General features: G+C 36.7%; 1 protein-coding gene across 2 annotated transcripts in view; it reads left to right on the forward strand.

Moving 5' to 3' along the window:
* The window catches only part of LOC141441315 (uncharacterized), a 67,232-nt gene that overhangs the window by 12,185 nt on the left and 33,365 nt on the right, over positions 1–21,682 (forward strand). For both annotated transcript variants that reach the window (XM_074106010.1, XM_074106011.1), the window contains exons 3-4: positions 12,638–12,751; positions 19,893–20,069. In XM_074106010.1, the coding sequence (XP_073962111.1) occupies positions 12,638–12,751; positions 19,893–20,069 (291 nt within the window). The remainder of the gene's footprint in view (positions 1–12,637; positions 12,752–19,892; positions 20,070–21,682) is intronic.

Genomic DNA, 21,682 nt, shown 5'->3' on the forward strand with positions numbered 1-21,682 from the left:
AAGTATTAAATTTTCGTAGTACTTTACAAGCCATGTTTGTTGTTACTGGTGAGTCACTTCTTATTTACAAGTTCATTTTGACCTATTTTCAGTGGTCAGATTGACTTGAAATTTGGCATACTTACTTAAGAAACATCAATTAAATACGTGCTGAGATTTTGTCACGCACATATTGTGATTTCAGATTTAATTATAACAGGTCTTTTCGAAGTTAGAGTTGAAAGATTTGGAGATCACTGTAACGATTTTGCTCTATTCTGATAGCAATATGCAATTACTTGGAACTAAATAGTACAAGCAAGACTCTATCGGCTTGTTATCATTAGTCAAATTAAGCCTGTGGGCGAATAGTGAATGGGCAGTTAAGGCCATAGGACACTGCGGGACATTACAGAGACGGTGGCGATTAGACCCGGATAATAATTGGTTTATCCGGCCCGATGTGATTTGGTTCCACCGTCTAATAACCGGGTTATTGATTTTATTGATTTTCGAGCTCGATTGAATGTAAAGTTTGTAGAGCATTTGAATTAGGTAACATGCTCGAGATTATTAACAATTTAAAAAATGTTGTTTTTTACCCCTCACGCAAAACGAAGGGTGTTACAAGTTTGACCAGTGTGTGTGTGGCATTATAGCTCCCAAACCGATGGATCGATTTCATGCGGTTTCTTTATCAAAAGCTAGTTTAATCAAGATGATTCTTAGCTTAGTTTCATTACAATCGATTTAGATGCATTGAAAATATTGTTTTTTTTTTTAAAGACATTGTCGGGGTTTTTCGACTATAATAATTGGTTTAGTTTACTTCATAAAAAAAAAATATTCGTCGATTTTACTAGCGCATCAGATACGACGTTTGTAACACTTGGTAATCTTACCCGGCTCTTATCAGTAAAATCTACAGTCAATTCGTAAAAAATGCACTCGTTTAAGTGTGGCAGTTAAAACACTCGAATGAGGACCCACCCTTTACGCTCCGTTTCCATCAGAGATGTGCAAGGATGTGTTTCGAGGATACTAACGCTTCATTTAACTATGCTCGCACAGCACCGCTCTGTTGGAAACAGCTGAACGGAGCAAGGCAGGGTGACACTCTTTCCTGGCCCGGACAATACCGGGATGGAAATACCGACCCTGTTTTTCGTGTACACGCCCATAGAAGCTCCTGTCAGTTTCTATGGGCGTGTACACAAAAAACAGGGCCGGTATTTCCATGTCGGTGTTACCCGGGCCGTGAAAGAGTGTCACCCGCAAGGCTAGGTAAATGAAACGTTGACAAACACATTCCTCGCATCACATCCTCGCCCATCTCTGGCTGAAAAGTAGCCTTAATAATCAAGTTTTGATACCGCTTTTGCGTTCCCCTTTATTATTTTCAAGTTACAGCAACACCGTACGCCCATTTATGAAATATGCGCGTTCCGTTAACTTAGTAATAAAAGAAAATCCCAGTTAAACGATCACGCGATTAAGGCTGTCATCACGGCGCGACGGCAATAAACAAAATAATCGCTTGCGGTGAGGGACGAACAGTTTCTAAATCACGAATGTGAAAACTCGCGATTGTGCGCAGTACACAGTTTAGCTCGCAAAAGGACTAAATCCTACGAACTAAATCCTTTGTGTAGCAGTAAAATAAATAAATATCACGATACACTTTGCCACCAATTGACCTAGTCCCAAAGTAAGCAAAGCTTGTGTTATGGGTACTAGACAACGGATAAACATACTTAAATAGATAGAGACATACTTAGATACATATTAAACACCAAAGACTCGAGAACACACATTCGTATTTTTCATACAAAATAACTGCCCGACCGGAAATCGAACCCAGTAGCTTGTAGTCTGGTTCTCTAACCACTGGCCGAAAAAAAGAGATTTTTCGTTGTTAGTTTACATAAATAGAGTGTCAAATTCGAATACATTGTTATTCGCAGAGCAACTGTGGTATGGTTTGTATGTGTCTAAGACAGCGGAACATCGTTACTAATATTATAAAAGTAAAAGTATGTCTTGTATGTGTACTTTCACGCTTAAACCGCTGAAACGATTTAAATTAAATTTGGTACGAAGAATTTGAAGATCCTGGATAGTATATATTCCTGCGGGACAGTGATAAATGAGTTTTATTCGCAGGTAAAAGCCAGTAACTAAATAATATTAGTATTTCAGGACTTATCTAATAAGACTACTAGGTATTTGCTAAAATAACTCGTCATTTCCTAAACCGTTGGGTAAAAGTCTGTATCACTTGTGTTTATGAGTGATTCAATCATTTAGTGTTTCATTGTATTTTACTGATTATGCGTACTGTTATAAACTTCTTTACTGTTACAAATACTACCCGTGCGTTCGTGCTGTAAATAACAATTCATTTTATTATCGTTCTATGCTAGATTAATTCAGGCTTATTTGCTATCAATTATTTATTATAGCTCTACTATACTTAGTAACTGCATTATTGATTACTCCATTAATAATAATATCAATAACGCTTATGGGCCGCAGTGTTAAACTCTGTCAGTAGGTCAATTATAACTTAGCCCTTGATTAAATTCATTCTAACATACTTATTTGGGATGTTCTTAAAAAAATACCCATGCTTTTTTTGTACAGAAAAGTTAATTATTAAAAACCCAGTTCGATATTCAGTTATTTTTCTAAAATATTTTTATTATTGAAGATGTTTTGATTGATTGGTGGTGTGGTTCGTTAGTCTAACAACTGGTAGCATGGTGTACGGTTGTGTCACTCTGAAGATGAGCTCTGGTTGAGTTCGAAACGCGTCAGTGTAGTGTGGTGGTGGTGATAGATGGGTTTGTGTGATTTGTGTGTGTTCTTACAGTGTGGAGGTGGAGGAACTGCATGAACACGCATATTTTGCATAAGCTTAGCTATCGTAAGGTCGCGGGTGAGCAAGGAAATTATTTTCGTTCATTAAGCTCATGTAAACCTGCCAATAATGACGTATTTACTACTTAATATGCAATTATTTATAAATATTTATAACCACCCCCTTATCAATCGTTGCATAATCAATTTACCATAGGTGGCTTCACTGAAAAAAAAAGATTTGCTAACAGTAACAAAAAGATGTTGCTTGTAACATAACTTGAGTGACTACAAAACTAAGGTCTACTAGTCAAAGTAAAGTTAAGTTATGTCTTACAAAATCAGTTTCGCAATATTAGCATTATATTTTGGTTCCTAATTAGTAAATTTTGGCTAAACATCAACTAGCCTAACTAGTTCAGTTATGATTGGTTTTTTGGAATCATTTTGATTTTTTATTTCAATTCAAATTTTACTTTTACGGTCATCCGTAAAACCGAATTGAAAATACCAATACCAATACCAATAAATACGGAGGACCTGGGTTCGATTCCCAGTGATGGTCTTATTTTTCTGTTTTTCTGTGCATCTATATTTCAGTTTGTATTTTCAATTTTAGTTCAGTTATCCTTTTTTTCAGTGTTGGGAAAACCTTATTGTCTGGAATAACGATTGTTTTCACCACTTCCTTCTATCGCACAGTATAGGATGAGAATAGAACGAGATGGTGAATGCGATGGCGAAGCCTGCTTTTGGCCACAGGGTAATATGGCCACAGCAGGGCTACTACAAAATTCGAAAATCGAAGTTCGTATCGTACCATCCCGCCGTCGCTTATATTATTTAATACGAGAGTGAGAGGGACTGTACGATACGAACTTCGATTTTCGAATTGCGTAGTAGCCTTGTAGGTCCGCCCGGATTGCTACCACCATCTTACTCGCTAATCCTGCCGTGAAGCAGCAGTGCTTGCACTGTTGTTTCGGCGTGGAGAGTAAGACAGCTGGTGAAATTACTGGCACTTGAGGTATCCCATCTTAGGCCTCTAGGTTGGCAACGCATCTGCAATACCCCTGGTGTTGCAGATGTTTATAGGGTGTGTGATCTCTTACCATCAAGAGACCCACTTGCTCGTTTGCCATCCAGTCAAAAAAAAAGGCAGAGTCAAATTCACAGACCACCCCCTCCAGTTAAAGAAATCGCATCTTCGAATTAGGTTCAGTGTAGTTTCACACTTTCACCCCGATAGTCCGAGATCGTGCGAGTCTGATTTTAATTTCCAAACCGCAGGCGCATAAACGACGTTCGCACTTTACTGTTCTATTGTTGTGCGCGATCGCTGCCATTACCGGCCCTCATGCCGCCGCTGTAAAACAGATCGTTTCGTCTTCACTGAATATCATGAATTCATGGGAATGGAATTAGTTTGTTGGCATCTATATCTAACTGCTCTCAGCAGTGTTCCCGAACGAAGCGTTCGAGAAAGGAAGTCTATCTCTTTTTAAAAGTCGGCTATGACCAGAGACTTCCACGGAGTCGTGAGTGGCGGAGATTGCTTACCATTAGATGATCCGCATACTCGTTTATGTACTATGAAACTATGATATATAAAAATAGAAGTAAATGCAACTAAACTTGAGCTGATACGAAAGCTGGTATCCAATCATTTGGCAACAAACGTTTCAACAAATATTCATTTAACAAACAACGTTCGCAAACTTTTGTTTCAATTAATCATTTTACAAACTCTTAATTTGACAAACCATTTTATAATAAATCATTATTTGGCAAACTATTCATATATTATTGTCGTCATTCGGCAAACCCACGTTTGTCAAATCAACGTTTGGCAAAAAAACGTTTGATAAAATGCAACATTTGGTAATCACTTTATTATGAATAATTTAGAGGTTCCTGTAGCTCAGGTTACCTTGGTTAAGAAATAGGTTAGGTTCGATTAGAACTGAGACCCTAAGAAAAACTAACTTCTGCCAGTAAAGTTGGTTAGGTTAGGTTAGAACTGCGACCTTAAGGAATGCGGAAACAATAACGAGCCACGAGAACCAATTTAAACATGTTATGTAAATAGTTTGTCAAATATTAATCATTTATAAATTGATGTGTTATAAAATAACTAGTTTAAAAAAAAGAGTTGTTTGGTTAATGGTCATTTTTTAAATGATGATTAATATGATGCGTTTGTAAAGTGAAAAGTTTGTTAAAAGTATATTTATCAAATGATCAATTGTGATATGAGCAGCTTATGATATGAAGTGGTTGTGAAATGAATAGTTTCCGAAACGTTGTTTGTGAAATGATCATTTGTTAAACGTTGTTTGCCAAATGATAGTAAACCACGAAAGCTATATAAAACCCAGTTTAGACCTGCAAGAAAAATCGTGCAAGTTGCATTACATTGTAGCGGTCGATTGAGCTCTACAGACTCGTTGGCTTTTCGGCCTCACAATGTAATGCAACTTGCACGATTTTTCTTGCAAGTCTAAACCGGGCTTTAGAGGCGAAGATAAATAAATCAAGAACAAATTAGCATTTTAACGCATAATATTTAGCGGAACGAATTGAAAAATGATCGTAGCAAACTAGTGTTTCTGAACGACCTATCCAACGATATCCCCACTATGAGTTTAGAGACGAGAAAAAAAACGTCCCAACTTTACGTGTAGTTAGGAGAGATACTCTAAAAATAATTATTTTTCTCACATCTTATACAAACTTACTTGTAGATATTACAGCTTTCTAGCACTTACAGTCCCTAAGCTAAGCCGCATTTCCTTGCAGGACTACGGGACTCTAAAAAAACCAGTTGATCTCACTGAATGAAGCTTTCGGCCTAGCACAAGTATTACGTATTAAACAGATCGGTTACCATGCTCTTGTCAATATCAAGAGCCGGTGCACACCGCCGAATCCAGGCCTGCTGTCCGCTCTCGTGATCTCGTCTCGTCACATTACTGACGCAGTGTTTTGATAAACACGTCACAATCAATGACAGTTCACTACTGGTTTCGGGTTTCACATAACACCATTCTAATTTGGCCGCTTCCGTACACCCCTATCGCAGTAATTTACTTACTAATAACAGCTTTGGAAGGTCGCGTTAAGCTGGACGTTTTTACTGCGTTATTATCGTGATTAATGAATGGAACTTCTAATAAAGTGTAACTAATTCGTATTGGAATGATTGGATGCTTAATTTTGTTGAGAAGGTCATGTCTCATAGTGTTATATTGAAAGTTTATTGACTTGGAATATTACGTTCGTCGGGTTTCCACGTGATTTCTAGTAAAATTATGTTCTGTGTTTTTTTAGTTTCTCATTCGTAACCAACAATCTTTATGTAAATTTTAAATAGAGTGATCCATACTAGATTACCTTGCTTTTCCGCTGAAACTACGTACACTAGTAGGTAAGTTTGCATCCATCCGTACTAATATTATAGCTGGTGCCCGCAGCTTCGCCCCCGTTCCAAATTTTTTTTTTAAATTTTCTAACGCACAAACCTTGACCACAACACAACAAAAAAAATATTATCCAATTCAGTACCGTCCTGCGCAAGTTCTGTACATTTCGGCGATTCATTTTTATTTATATAGAAGATACGAAAGTTTATTTAAGTTACTTTTTATCCTAGAAAATTGTACGAACTGTACAATCGCAGAATAGCGAATGAGTTTTTGGCAGACAAAGTAGCGAGCAAAAGCTCTATTCACAGAATGATATTTGGCAGCGTCTAACTAGGAAGCCAAAAAAAACATTTTCGGGCATTACTTAAATTACTATTCTCTTCGCTTTACCAAGATTTTAAATACCTAGCTTCATATGTAAGTACTGGGCAAGTTTAAATTCTACGTAATGCCTGTTTTTTTAGGTTTATCCTTTTCTTCTAATCAACGTTTCACTTTTTTCCAGTAAAGCGACTCGTTAATTATGAGACTGAATGCACAAATCTGAAGAATGGCGGTGGAGAAAAAACGCTAATCATTCTCCAAAATAACTTTTTCTCTTACCACGTGGCTTTTATTAAATAAAACCAAAGCGTTAATTAACCTAAATGCAGACGTCTGGAGAAGGACCGAATAAACGTTCCACGTTACTTTGTCTGCCATTGTTTTTTAATTATAATAATAATTGGCACGAGATGAAATGAAATTAAATAGTTTTACTCGTATTGCGAGAACATAGGTAACAAGTTACATATAAACTACACTATGATCTGCCTCAATAGGCATGCAAAAGTTTTAACATGAGCTAAAAATCTACCCATTATGACATTTATGTAGGTAGATCGTGTTTAATGTGAATAAAAATGACTTATATACTTAACAGCCTTATTATATTTATATATTTGGAAACCAATATTTTCTGGTAAGTAAACTAATTTCTACCCTTCAAGTCCGCCAACATTTCCAGAATTTTATTATGCGTTTGTACCATTTATAGGACACCCTGTTAATAATATTTGCATGTATGAAATTAATAATAATAAAACCGACTTTTTGGAGACGATTTGATTAATGAGCTATTAATACGTTTTAAACGAGTTGCGGCTACAATTTTAGAAGCAGCAACTTCATTAATATTTCTCCAAGATGCAATACAAATCGACGGGTCACTGAGTCAACCTCAACCGGGTATAGGTATGACATTAACGAAATTTGAATAACCATTTTAGGTACCTACAAATCCTAAAGTAGTTTTTTTAATAAAAATATGATAGGGGAAAACGAGCAGGTGGGTCACCTGACGGAAAGCAATCACCGCCGCCCATGGTCACCCATATTACAAGTTGAGTTACGGGTGCGTTGCTGGCTGTTCAACTTTAGATGTCCCAATTTCATAAAATTTCATGTACTAAGTTGAGTCAAAGACCCGTCGAATTGTGAGTAGATATGTATTATAGTGAATATAATTAACTTTCAGACATTTTCGATCATCAGCCAAAGAATATTCATCGATAATCAAGAATCGAGTAGACTGTAAGATCTTCTGTTTCTTCTCATCTCTTTTTCACCAAACATTTGACTGCTGCCTGTAAAATGAAATACAATTTCTTTACTTTCCAGCAACGTCTAACTCTACTGTCTATTGACACACTACACTTAAAATGCTGAACATAAAGTTTATCAAGAAATAAACTTATAAAAACATTTGAAAGTAGTGAAAATCTTTGATTGATTTAGGCCTTGCTTTGTCATCCGTTACAATAAATAACAAATGAAAGTGGAGCGGAGCCGTGGCAGCGTAGGAGCAAATTAATAAGGGTTGTAGTACAATTAAAATCTTTGTATTGCTTTGTATAACTGGTTAGCAAATTATTCGTATTCTGATGAATCCATATTATAGGTACTAATATTATAAATGCGAAAGTGTTTGTATGTTTGTGTGTTTGTCCGTCTTTCACGCCGTTACGGAGCGACGGATCGACGTGATTTTTGACATAGACATAATTTATGTGCCCGAGAGTGACATAGGCTACTTTTTATCCCGGAAAAATGCACAGTTCACGAGGGAACAGCGCGCGATAACCGAATACCACGCGCGCGGAGCCGCGAGCAAAAGCTAGTAGAAAAATGTACTGACCAAATACATTTTTTAACCCCCGACACAAAAAGAGGGGTGTTATAAGGTTGACCGCTATGTCTGTCTATGTGTCTGTCTGCGGCACCGTAGCTCTTAAACGGGTCGACCGATTTTAATGGGGTTTTTATTACTTGAAAGCAGGTTTTCTAGCAATGGTTCTTAGACATGCTTCATCAAAATCGGTTTAGCCGGTTTTTTTTTGAAGTGACAAAGTCGGGGGTTTTCCAACTTTTTGTAGTCTACCAAAAGTCTAAATCGATCAGCAACAAATATATAATTTTATTAGGCGAAATTTTCACTTTAAATACCTTCTTACACCAACAATTACATCTCAGGAAATCTCAAATGAAGACATAATGTTACAAACGAGACCGTCAGAGCAATCTCAGTACAAATTGAAGACACTATTAAGCGCGCGCGCGAGTCTGTAAATGGCATGACCAGAATGTGACCAAATCATTTTGTGTAGCGGTCATCAGGGTGTTACGCTTGTCACTGCTTAGATTTTTTGTCTTTTTTATGATAGAGGCGGTAGGGGAAAGTTTGCTTGCTTCAATAAAAAAAAATAAGTTTCGTTGTGTTTGTGAATGTAAATGTTTTTAAACTAAGTTAAACAGACATATAAGGCAGACAGACACCAAAGGAATCTTGTAAGGCTCTCGCCTTTCTTTTTAAACTATATTATATTCTGCAGCATAATGCAGAGGCAACTTCCTTTTTCGACATGATCACATGCTTTTATTATAAATTGTACATTATATTATGTACTTTACGGGTCAGTGTACTTTTTGATGTCAAATAAAGTTATGTCTACGTCTATAGACCCCCGCGAAATAATGCCCAGTCTCACTTACAAGTTGAGTAATAATTGTTTTCTTAGTCAATAACATATTGTACTTAATTATTTGAAAGACGTAGAGTAGAGAGTCACATTCAACAGACGAGACGATCGTTAAATAACTGGAAGTATAAACTATTTGCCGTTTTGTGAACATCCTCTATAGCAAGACCAATTTGTCAACTCAATAAACGTTACGAGAAGGTAGGTGCATATAATGTACTTACATCTAATGCTTAATGTTGTGTTTTGAAATAAAGACATTAGGCGTTTCTTTAGCAAATAAAGTTTACTAACCGTGACATACGAATGTGGAAATCGGCATAAAGTAAGCACGTTTAACACGTGTTTCTCTAATAGCGATACAACATTAATTTAATGACATCTACGAAGTCATTATACCTACTCTATTTTTACCTTTCATAATAGTACCTACTATCAAAATCAAAAGTTTTTTCTGTTAGCCTACCGCAGAGGCTCTGGTACATTTCTCAACTACCGGCCAGTGTCCACACCTTAGGGTATTTTACCCTAAATTTAGGATAGTTTTACGCGTTCAGGGTCTTATTAAGGGTAGAAAGTTATATACAATTTCAAGAAAAAAAAATACTGCAGATGACATAGAAGCCAAGACTATTATGGATGTATTCATAAAATGTTTCGAAACTAAGAATTAGTTTAGCTATTAGTTTATCAATAAAATTGAATTTGTTTGCTTTGTTTTTAAAAAAAAATTTAGGGTAAAAAATAGGTGCTAATTTAGGGTCATTTTCCGTAGCGTTTGGGTAAAAAAAATATCTGAGGTGGCAACACTGCTACCGGCGCTTTTGGAAAGACTGGCCATCGCTAGTAAGATGAATGTGCCACAAGTTTTTTTTTTCAAACAATAATCATACATACGAGTATTACAATTTCCTTAACCACTAATTCAAGCAAACAAAGTAAATAAAAAAATACATTATGTCGAAAATACAAACTGAAACATAGATGCACAGAAAAACCAGAAAAAGAGACCAGCGCTGGGAATCGAACCCAGGTCCAGGGTAGTTTTTCTGTGCATCTATGTTTCAGTTTGTATTTTCGATATGGATTTTACAAAATAAAAAATACAAAAAGACTCCAAAAACCAATCTTAAATACATTATGGATAAAAATTATATTATGGTTTTGGAAACATTTCAGCACTATTACCTATTTACATCTAGTTTTTACAGGCACTCATTCTGCATATATAGTCATATGCTGGTGAAGGAGACGAACGATGTGTCGCAGTACCCGTTCACACGTCTCGAGCACATAACGTTTTATGTTTATGCTCATTGGCCGCCGACAATACAGCATTGAGAACCCGCGATCTGCCTTACCCGTCCCTATACCAAACTTCAGTATCCATGGTCGCTTCAACATTCAACGCTAAACCTAGTGTCCAACCAAATCAGTAATGGAAACCGCTCAGACAATTTCCCTGAAAGCATTCCGTAGTAGCGGATCGCAAAGACGGCGTACAAGTCGACTTCACTCACAAATGTCACTCAGGATTTATGCTTGATCGTAAATCAAGATGGCCGCCATTCCTCCCGCTCCCTCACCCCTCGCGGCCCACCTGCGCCTGAGCAATAATTGAATATTTCACGCATCTCTCTCAACACCTACAACTTGGTCGTTGGGCTACAATGTTATGTTTTACTGCTTCGCGCACATTGTGTTAGGTCCTAAACTGTTGATGAGTGATCACGCGAAATGCATTAAGTTTAATAGCGATTTTAAAAGCAATATTTCACATCGTTCGAAACACGCCTTCAGCGACTTATATTTTATGATGATTTGTTTCCTTATTTAATGCGCAGAGTATTTTGTAACATGTCTTTGAAAACTGCGACAGCGATATTGAGTGAGACCTCAAATTGCTTGTGTTCAGTAGAATTGAAAGAATGAAAGAAAGAGTAGTAGTATATAGTTAAGTAGTAATTGGCGACTAATATCAAAATCAATTTAATATGTAAATACCAAGCTAATCAGCTCTACATTTGGGTTTGTAGTGCGGATGTTACGTAGCGTCTAAACATTCGTGCATGCTCAGACTTGTTCATAAATTTATAATTAGTAGTAGAAATGTGATAAAGCATTATACTTTACGAATTAATGGACAGTACGATTGGATTTATTTAGAAATTCACTCGATACCTGTAAATTTTAGAGTTGCCAGCAGTATAAATGCTCAATCAAAAATGCTACAGCCTCTTCTACTTTTTACATTAAAGTTTCATATTTAAATAAAAAACTTCTTATATACGTCCAAACGTTACAAGTTAAAAAAAAACCTTGTAAGAACCGTACGGACTACGTAGTCAAAACCGAGAAGTTGAAATATTTGACATTTGCCACCATACGTCTACATAAAATGTTTTTACAGATACCGTTTCAACTAAAACCAATCCAAACCTAACTACGTACTTCACATTAGCTGAAATCTATCATTGAAACATAGAGTGCGCTACACACGAATTATCTGCATTAGACATGTTAATCCACTCATTTTAACTGTAATTTTATTCCGTATTTATCGGTGCATTCATTACTGGTGACCGCAAATCGGGCGCCCAAAAAGCTCCCTGTTTTCCGTCGACGGGCTACAGTTTCGGTCCGGAACGCTCCGAAAAGACTAATTTCATTCAGCCAACACATTTGGCAGGTAAATAATTAACAAATTCATGTAAATATGCGTTTTCTATTTTATCGCCGGTGTCCAATTATTCCGATAATATTGTGGCTGTGATGCATAGTTTATAAACATGCTGTGATTGCTGGTTGTTGTAGATTTTACATTACATTTTTATTGTTACTGAGAACGACATGATATTATAAAACAGACTGTACTATTAAGTATACTATATATTAATGTTTAAAAAAAAAATTTGCGCGTCTGAACTGGACTCAAGAAGTGTCAAATGTTTTGAAGTGGGTGGATACCAAAACATGCAACGCTCGCTCCTTGTAACACACTCGTAGCAAGGTGTAAGATACCTTCGGAACTTAGTGTGAAATACACCAAGTTCCTATAACAATAAACAATGCCGAATCAGCCGTTAAATCAGTCTGCTGACCACCGCCCATATCGAGGTAAGGTGTACACGCCACTTTGTCCGGTTCTGTACGGTCAAAGACTTTAATCCCTGACCTACCACGGAACCATTTCATTGTAAACGTCATAGTGACATCTATTAATTAACAAGTAAAATCGTAATGACTTTTCCTTTGAAAAGGTTCCATGGTGGGTCAGGAATTCAAGTCCTTGATAGTACCTACCTACAAGTCTCCACAATTTTTTACCATGACTTTATTTCGAATTCTTTGTTGCAGGGAAGAGTTTTTCGCTGACCATCACCGTGTCGACGAGTCCGCCTCAAGTAACAACGTACCAAAAAGCAATCAAAGTCACCGTCGACGGACCTCGGGAGCCCCGCTCCAAAACTAGTGAGAAATTACAGTTACAATCTAGAGGCTTTACCACCACCTGCATTAATAACTACCACAGCGGAGCGTGCAAAAATATCTGTCACTTCTACAGAGATAAATATCATTTAGCAAAAATAACGACCCTAGAAATAGAGTTGTATTTATCAGATATTTACTATGCACTCTTTGTTGTGTCAGAAATTGATGCACACATTAATGCTGGTGATTGTATACACTTAAACTAATTTGCTAATAATTTATTGAATCAGGCGTTACTTTACGGAAGTCCATATCAATGAACTTCAAGAATTTCTTTGCTCACCCGCGACCTTTTGGTGGAGGAACTACATGAACACGCATATCTTGCATAAACTTAGCTATCATAAGGTCGCGGGTGAGCAAAGAAATTCTTTTAGTTCATTAGTTTGCTAATGTCCTTCGGAACTCGAAACAAAAGATCGGTTTCTTTTCATTTACATATGTTTACGAACGAACTTTGCAAGTTTACTGCAACCATAAAAATTGAAACTCCCTTCATTCGAATATTTATATAACTACGACAGATGCATCTCTACTGTTAATAAACAAAACCTCTAAATTGGATCATAGTCCGCTCTTATTTATTAACTACTCCTAATCATCTGCCAGAACTGAAATTGATCATAATTTTATTGAACACGTCACGATCCCGCCCGAGGGCCAATTTGTTAAATTCGATGCGCTGTGACAAAAACCGCACTGGCACGTAAATAATTAAAATATATCATGGCCAGTATTGTTCTATTATTATCGTAATATTTTCAACGATATGACGGCACCACAGAACTGATAATAAATAAAAGAAACAGAAATGTCACACTCGATAAAAACGCGACCGCGCATATAGCTAAAAAAACTTTTATTTATTTATCAGTACGGTCGGCATAACTTAACTGCACAAATAATAATAAAAAAGGTTTTTTGCAGAGACAATAGTTCAAAAATAACCGAACGAATTACTACAAAATATACCCAGATGTGTCCACTATATTTTAATAATTCGATTTCCCCAAGATTAACTCGTCAGATTTTGATTTAACACAAAAAACCTCTAAATATCTCCTTAAAAAAATATTTAGACTATAAGTAACGAAGTAACAACAAACAATTTATAAAAAAACAATGCAACTGAATTGATAACCTCCTACTTTTTTTAAAGTCTGTTAAAAAGGGTTACATTTACTTGGCAAGTACTGTAGGTACAGTATACAGCACGAAAGTAGAACTTAAAATCATATTTATCTCTTGCTCTAATTTCAATCAAACGAGCGAGAAGGAAATAAGATTTTGGGTTCTAATACCATGCCTATTAATGAAATGATATTATTTATTTCGGTATAATCCAAAAATGTGTGCATAGTAACATTGGTTTATGGAATATGCATATAATAAGTTCATTTCTATTCATGTTTTATTAGTTCTGTGGACGGTACCGATACCTACTGCGCGGTCGCATTATCAACATGACTGATAATAAAGCGTTTTCTTCCCACGGGACCCCTTGTGATAGGTTCGATGGGGAAGGCCATTATACGACGTTTTACAGTTTATTTTTGTGAGCACATTTTTAGTAGCGCCCACGCTTTCGATATCAATTCATAATGTTGTTTTCCTTGTTTTTTTGCACTGGATTATGTCGAAATATATTTTAACGAGGCTACACCAAATATGACTATGTCAGCCTCATGGGAAGCCTCAGGAAACCACACTAAACGCTGCCTTGCTCAGTAACAGGTGTCTCTGTATCTGTATATAAAATCACGTGTATATGTAAGTACCTAATTAATGAATGTATACATCAATATGGCATCATCTGACAAAGGCTAAAGGTCTCTACCCATTACACCGTATCATACCATGCCCGTAATATAGGGTTGCCACACGTCCCGGTACGCCGGGACATGTCCCGGTTTGAAGCATGGTGAGCAAATTGTCCCTGTTTGAAAATCATAATTATTTAGTAGGGGGCTGGACTTGGTAAATATACCTACCTACAATAAACACAAGTAACTAGCTAGGCTATGTAGCCGATAACGTGCATTTTCCGCCTTGTAGCGAAAGCGCCTACGAACAGAGAACCGGCTGGCGGGTTGCTGGCATTAAATGACTGTATTAAAAGTTGTTTTGTGTTTCGGCAAGGACTAAAGGAGGAGGGTTTAAAGTTACTTATTGTGTAATAAAAGTTCTTTTTTTTCTATAACTTTACTACTTTTTCTTTAAATGTCCCGGTCTAAGTCCCCACACTTATGGCAAGTGGCAACCCTACCCTAATAGCAACGTGTCAGGCAAAAATATATTCTTTGTATTGAAAATTTAAATGTATAAGACTATGCCCATCTACCACGTTTCCTAACCAACCATGTATGCGCTTGACGTTTCGTTCCTGACACTATTACGGTCATGGCATGATACGGTATAGTGGGTAGAGACCTTTTATCAAAATCATATTCACACCGATATACAAATACAAATACACACGATTTTAATACTTTTTCCTAGTTAATCTCTTTAATCTGGTAATAAAACTGTGTCGAATTACGCTAAACTCTGCAAAGTCTTACGCAAGCATACAAGCGGTCACGCGAAGGATCCCTTCAAAGGAACTATCGACGAAATTGGCTGGCAGGCGAAAAAAACACGTTATGCCATATGGTGGCGGTGGCAACGCCGATGGCAGACAATAGTGGAATTATGCTGTAATAAGTTGCAAACACGCACGGTGCAACTGCTCCAGACATGGCCTTTGAAAACGAATGGGATTCAAAATGTTGGGAGTTATTAATCGTACAACATACCTAAAATTCATTCTGGGCTCTTTGCCACACAGCGGCAGTGGTAGGTTTGATGTTATGTTGCTTGGTAATGTTTTGTTTATTTATTCTCTTTTTTTATTATAAACTAGCTGTTGCTTGCGATTTCGTCTGCGAAGAATTCGGAATTGGGTACTAAGTGTAAGAAGTTTGAATAATGGTTTAACTGTATAGGTACATACACATACCTACCTACGTAGCTTTACGGAACATTAAAAAATGTTCATAAATTTTATAAAATCTTGAACACATTTATTTTCCATTTTACTTTGATTCCATTTCTAAAAGTACAGCGTATAAAGAAAGAAAGAAAGAAATTTATTCACTAATACAGAAGACATTACACACAAATAAACCAAAAAATATATGAAAACAAACTAAGAAATAGTACACTAGAGTTTACCCGCGGCTTCGCACGCGTAAACTATTCGATCTGGTAGTTACAATTGAATTCCCCTGGGAATTCCCAAAATTTATATCATGGTCTTCATTGAGGTTGTGTTAAGAAAAACTGTCCAAAATTTCAAAACTCCTAACGCAGCGGTTGAAATTTCAAGATTTTATCCTTATCCCGTGGGAATATCGGTATAAAAAGTAGCTTGTGCTATTTCAGAAGTCCAGCATATATATGTGTCCTCGCGAAACGGTCGCTGACTCAGCATTATGCTACGAGAAGTTGTAGATTATATTAAAAGTTTCATGACAAAACTCAATTGTATTATAATTTTGAAGAATCTTTTTCTAGCATTAGTATCCAAATAGATACGAAATACATTAGACACATGTACAAACAATTGACCAAACAACCCCTGTCCTGTCTCGCACATTCACACATATAACAAGCCAGCATTACAAAACACACGAAGATCACAAAGCGCATTACAAAAGCTTACAGCTCATTTACAAATCAAACTGCAAAATCTCCGTCGGCGGACACTAAATGAGTGACAAACAAAAGGCCAGTACTTAACGAATAAGCCCCAAACTCGGATGGGCAAGAAAATGAGCGCAGGGGACTTAAAAGTTGGACTTGGACTTAATTTAAAGGTGCCCCTTTGAGCGTCGGCCAAACGGGGGCTAATTGCGAATGCCGTCGCGCTCGTATCGACTGTCGATGAAATGGTGTTTATCGATGTCGATAACTTAAGACTTAAAATATATAATTTCTAGCTTTTTCTCGCGACATCTTTCGCGAAGATTAAGAAAAACCAACAGCTTGTAAAACTAGTTAACGTTCGAAATAGTCCATCTTAATCTAAATGCTAGCGACTATCTACTGCAATTTTGAATTTTCTGCAAATTGATTAATTAAAAATCATCATCATTTTAGCTAGAATTTAAAAATACAAGGATCCTTCTTGAAGGATGAGGAAGGTCCTTCTGCTCGGTATACCTTTACTTGTCCAAATTTCATTTGCCCGAATTTCATGTGCTATAATATTCAACCGCCATAATGTTGTTTCTTATAAATTCATTTGCACTACTCATTGTTTACCATATTTATCAAATGACAGAATCTTTGTTTCCCATAATATTAATTTCAATAATTTCATTTTTCATAATCATTGTAAGCAAGCCATAAGTATCACATGGCAAAATGGCATTTGCCATCCATGTAAATGATAAGTATCGACACTATATACTGTTAAATCCCATAATTCAAATTAGCCTTCGAATTAGGTAAATTTTACCCACACAGGTTAGGTTAGATTAGATTTGATTTCGGTTCGGAGCAGAAGCGACTCGGATAGGTTAGGTTCAGCGTAGCTTCCGCCTTAACCTTCGATGTTGGGTATTTTTTATAGCAGCTGGATAATAAAGATAGTAGATAGATAAGTAATAGAAAAAAGCAATTTTAATCAATTCTAATCAAAAAAAACACTATTTAGTATGGAGTTTCAATATTCTATTAAATAATATTATTGCACTTAATAATATGGAAAACAATTCGTATTGCATTCGTATCATTATGGCATCTAAATATCGGGAAAATAAGAATATATATCAAATAATTTTTCTAGTAAACGAAACATTGGGGCAAGGAAAGTTTCGCGCATATGAACTTCGGGAAAATGAAATTACAGCATATAACTTTCGGACAAACAATAGATAACCCTTCTGCTCTACAAATTAATTATTGCCAAGGCAAGTACCTAGCAAGTAGGGAAGCCTACTGATAACAAAATTAAACCAAAACATAAAATAAATATTAACTATAGTTAGCAATAAGCGTTATTTCCTCAAATTTTGATGACTATAATTAGTCATCGACACATTAATTTCGTACGTAAATGGCCATGAATAAATATTTGTATGCTAGAAATTTCAATGGTACAAAATTAACTTTCCTTACCTACTTGCTTTTACCAACAGTCATACATAAATAATAACGTTATTATTTTACCTAATGAATATTTGAAAAGTATAGCGATGTAAATACTTGAACAAAAGTTAACAAAACTCGTAATATCGTTTCAATGATTTTACGAAAATTCTGATTCAAAGGTGACTGTTTATTTAAACGTTTTGAACGTATTGATTTTTAGATTCATAAAAATAAAATTGCTCGCTTTGAAAAGACAATCAAAATAAAAAAAAATGCGACCTCTGTTACGCACTTCATCTGAGAAGAAGCAACCTATTGGGGACTATTGAACGAAATTAGCCTAAGATTTAGTAAAGCTGGTAATTTATGTATCTAAGCTTCGTTCATAGAAATTCTAAATATGTGTATTTCATAAAGTAAACCAAAACAAATAGATAAAAAAAATAACCGATCTTTATGTAAACAAGCGAACGATATCAGATAGTCATTAAACGAAAGATAAGTCGCAAAGCTAGGTCCATAATATTATTAAGTCTATTAACATTTTCAGTTTTTAAAACTTTGGGCGAAGTCATTTTTAAAAAATTTATGTTATTTCATGAATGAAAATATTTAAACTTACTATTTGGCCGCTGCCATGCCATCTTGCCACCATGCTATGAGTATGATAGGAAAAAACGACATAGATATTTAAGGTTTAAGGTTGGAACTGGCTAGATTATTCTACACCAAATTGGAGAAAATTACGGCGGAATTGGACATTCTGCTTATTAGGATACTGGGTCTGAATATTGCGATTATTTGGTGGATTGCGATGGATGCATAGCAATTGCTGACCCATCCAAGTAGACATAAATTTATGTGTCGCGGCTCATATCCTTCCAGATGATAGGCCTTGGATGCATTATATGTATAAATAATAAAAATTAAACCGAAATGTATGCGTTACGAATGACATGGTTCTGAATACACTGCAGACGAACGTGGACCACCACTTGATGTAATCCATTAGATAAAAACGATGCGATGCGATATACCATGGATCGATGCCATGGATGCAGATGGATCGCCGCTGCCACCACATTGTTTGGCATCAAATGGATCAAATCGAACCCAAACACGATGCATCTGCATCGTTTTATGCGAGCGCCTGCGCGTTCATGCGATGCCATATGCATGCATCGGCCGCGAAGATCGGATAATGCTTGGATAATATGGATGCATGGATGGATCAAGTATTAGTCCCAAATTGTTTGAAAGTAAAGTAAAATCCTTAGTCAAGATTCCTCGCAGAACATAGTCTTATGGCGCTAAAATTTTGAAAATTGGATCCATCGGTTGAAAAATTTGATTAATCGGTAAAAAAATTGGAACCGTTTATGATATGCCTAGGAAAATGATCTGCCTAAACACACACTAGGTTAATCTTTTAAACGATATGAGTCCCTTAGCCAATTCATAAAATGGCGCCATTCCACGATATGCCTAGGAATTTCGTGATCTGGCGGATTTTACGATCGAGCTTAGACATCGATATTTTGTATTGTGTAAACTTGTTAACTAATTATTAAGTTTTTGTCCAAGACCCGAGTATAATTGGTACGCGGTGGTCCCAAAGAGGCCGATGGCCAATTTGGGTAAAAAAAAAGCTATTGTGTTGTGTCCGTGTTTAATAAGATGATTGACACGCGGTCGTGTTTGCCGAAGCAATGCGGATATGCCTAATTCCCTTGTAATTTGGGAAGCGAGCATAAGGGGCGAGTTATAGGGTATTTTAAGTTATTCCCTTCTATTTTAAGGAGTTGAGTAGTTTTTACAAGCTTTAATTTAACTATAACCTAGAAAAGTTTTTTTATGGAGTAGGAGAAACGAGCAAAAAATTTAATTAAAATGTAAAACCTTGTCAAAAATATTGTTTTCCCCTGTTAATGTTGTAACTTATAGTCTCAGTAACAATTTTAAAGTGTCTACCATTCTTCCGCAGGTACAAATGTATCACCGCACCAAATACGAAACATGGGTTTCCAGAGACAGTTCCTAGACACCGAAGCCCTCGGGCTCCGACAGATGGAGTATAAGAACTCATCGGCGCGGAGTCTGCGGTCGTCACTGTCGATTGAGGAAAGAGAGTACAAAACCAATGCCAACTTGCCTGTCGGAGGTATGTATTGCAGACCAAAAACCCTTGACTACGTTGATTTTTTATGTGTTTCCTCACCAAAGATAAAGACAGGGGCATAAAGATAGGGAAATGATATTACAAGAGCCGTGGTAGCTATAGCTAGTGTACCTATATCCTCTTAAGCAGTATATAGGTCATGGTTTTGAGCCTGGGCTAGCCCCTTTGTTTTTTTGGGATTTACATGCAAAATTACATTTAAAATTTAAAGCCGTAGGTATTATGCCTTTCATAACGGGAGTAATAAAAAGGAGCTTTAGCGTGTGTCCTATCAAATACATTATTTGCCACAAAGTTTAAAGGAGTCTATTTCGATACGCTTCTTTGACTACGACCAAAACGTCGAAGTAAAACATAGTTTTCTGCGCAACAAAATCCTTGTTTCGCAAATTAAATTTAATCACTCAGTTTTTACTTTAGAAGAATAGTAATGATTTTAATTAAAGCTACAACTGGTAGGTGGATAACTAATTTTCTTGACGTACCTAATTATGTCGTAAGAAACAGTAGTGTCCTGGCACTGGTTGCGCCTGCGCCTGTGTACACAGTGTCAGATTAAAAATAGTACGATTGAAATAGATTTTTATAAATTCCTTTTTTTCTGTGGTTTGACCTATGGCCTCTCAAGCAGAGGATCGTGGGTTCAAACCCCGGCTCGCACCTCTGAGTTTTTCGAAATTCATGTGCGGAATTACATTTGAAATTTACCATGAGCTTTGCGGTGAAGGAAAACATCGTGAGGAAACCTGCACAAACCTGCGAAGCAATTCAACGGTGTGTGTGAAGTTCCCAATCCGCACTGGGCCCGCGTGGGAACTACTGCCCAAGCCCTCTCATTCTGAGAGGAGGCCTGTGCCCAGCAGTGGGACGTATATAGGCTGGGATGATGATGATGACTTTTTTTTCTGAAAATTGTACTTATAGTATAGATGCTGCGTTTCTACCAGAAATGTACGAGGATGCGTCGCGAGGAATGTCCATGGTGTGCCATGGACCAAATGAAACGCTTCATTTACCTATCCTCGTACCGCTGAGCTGTTTCCACCAGAGCTGTGCTGAGCAAAGATAGGTGAATAAAGTGTTTCTATTGGTTCATGACAAACACGTTCCTCACAACGCATCCACGCACATCTCTGATGGAAACGCAGCCTTTGTAGTCCTTCGGATTTACCAAAATGCTACAATATTCCTAATTCACATCAAATCCAGACGCGAGATGTCTTGCTTGACTAACCTGCAGCAGCCGTAATCCAGAGCAGACTTGTTTATAGACTTATATGTATAAATAGCGAAAATTTGAATCAATAGGTTAAGTATAACCACTAAGATGGTCCTATGTCCTGAGACGAAACTAATTGTGTTCTGTGTTCTGTGGCTGCGTTAAATGTATTAATGCTGCGCTCATTACTGCGCACAATCACGGCCTCTAACTGACTGCCGGCTTATTTGCCGCCGGACGAGCAAGGGACGAGCAATTTTACAGACAGATCGACTTTTATTACAAAATGTATGCGTACCTCATCTGTAAATGATGCATTTTACGTAGCTCGTTTACCGTTTGGTTTTAGATGTGTTCAATCTTCGCTGAACTGTGA

The sequence above is a fragment of the Choristoneura fumiferana genome, chromosome 23 (genome assembly GCF_025370935.1).
Source record: "Choristoneura fumiferana chromosome 23, NRCan_CFum_1, whole genome shotgun sequence".
Classification (NCBI taxonomy): domain Eukaryota; kingdom Metazoa; phylum Arthropoda; class Insecta; order Lepidoptera; family Tortricidae; genus Choristoneura; species Choristoneura fumiferana.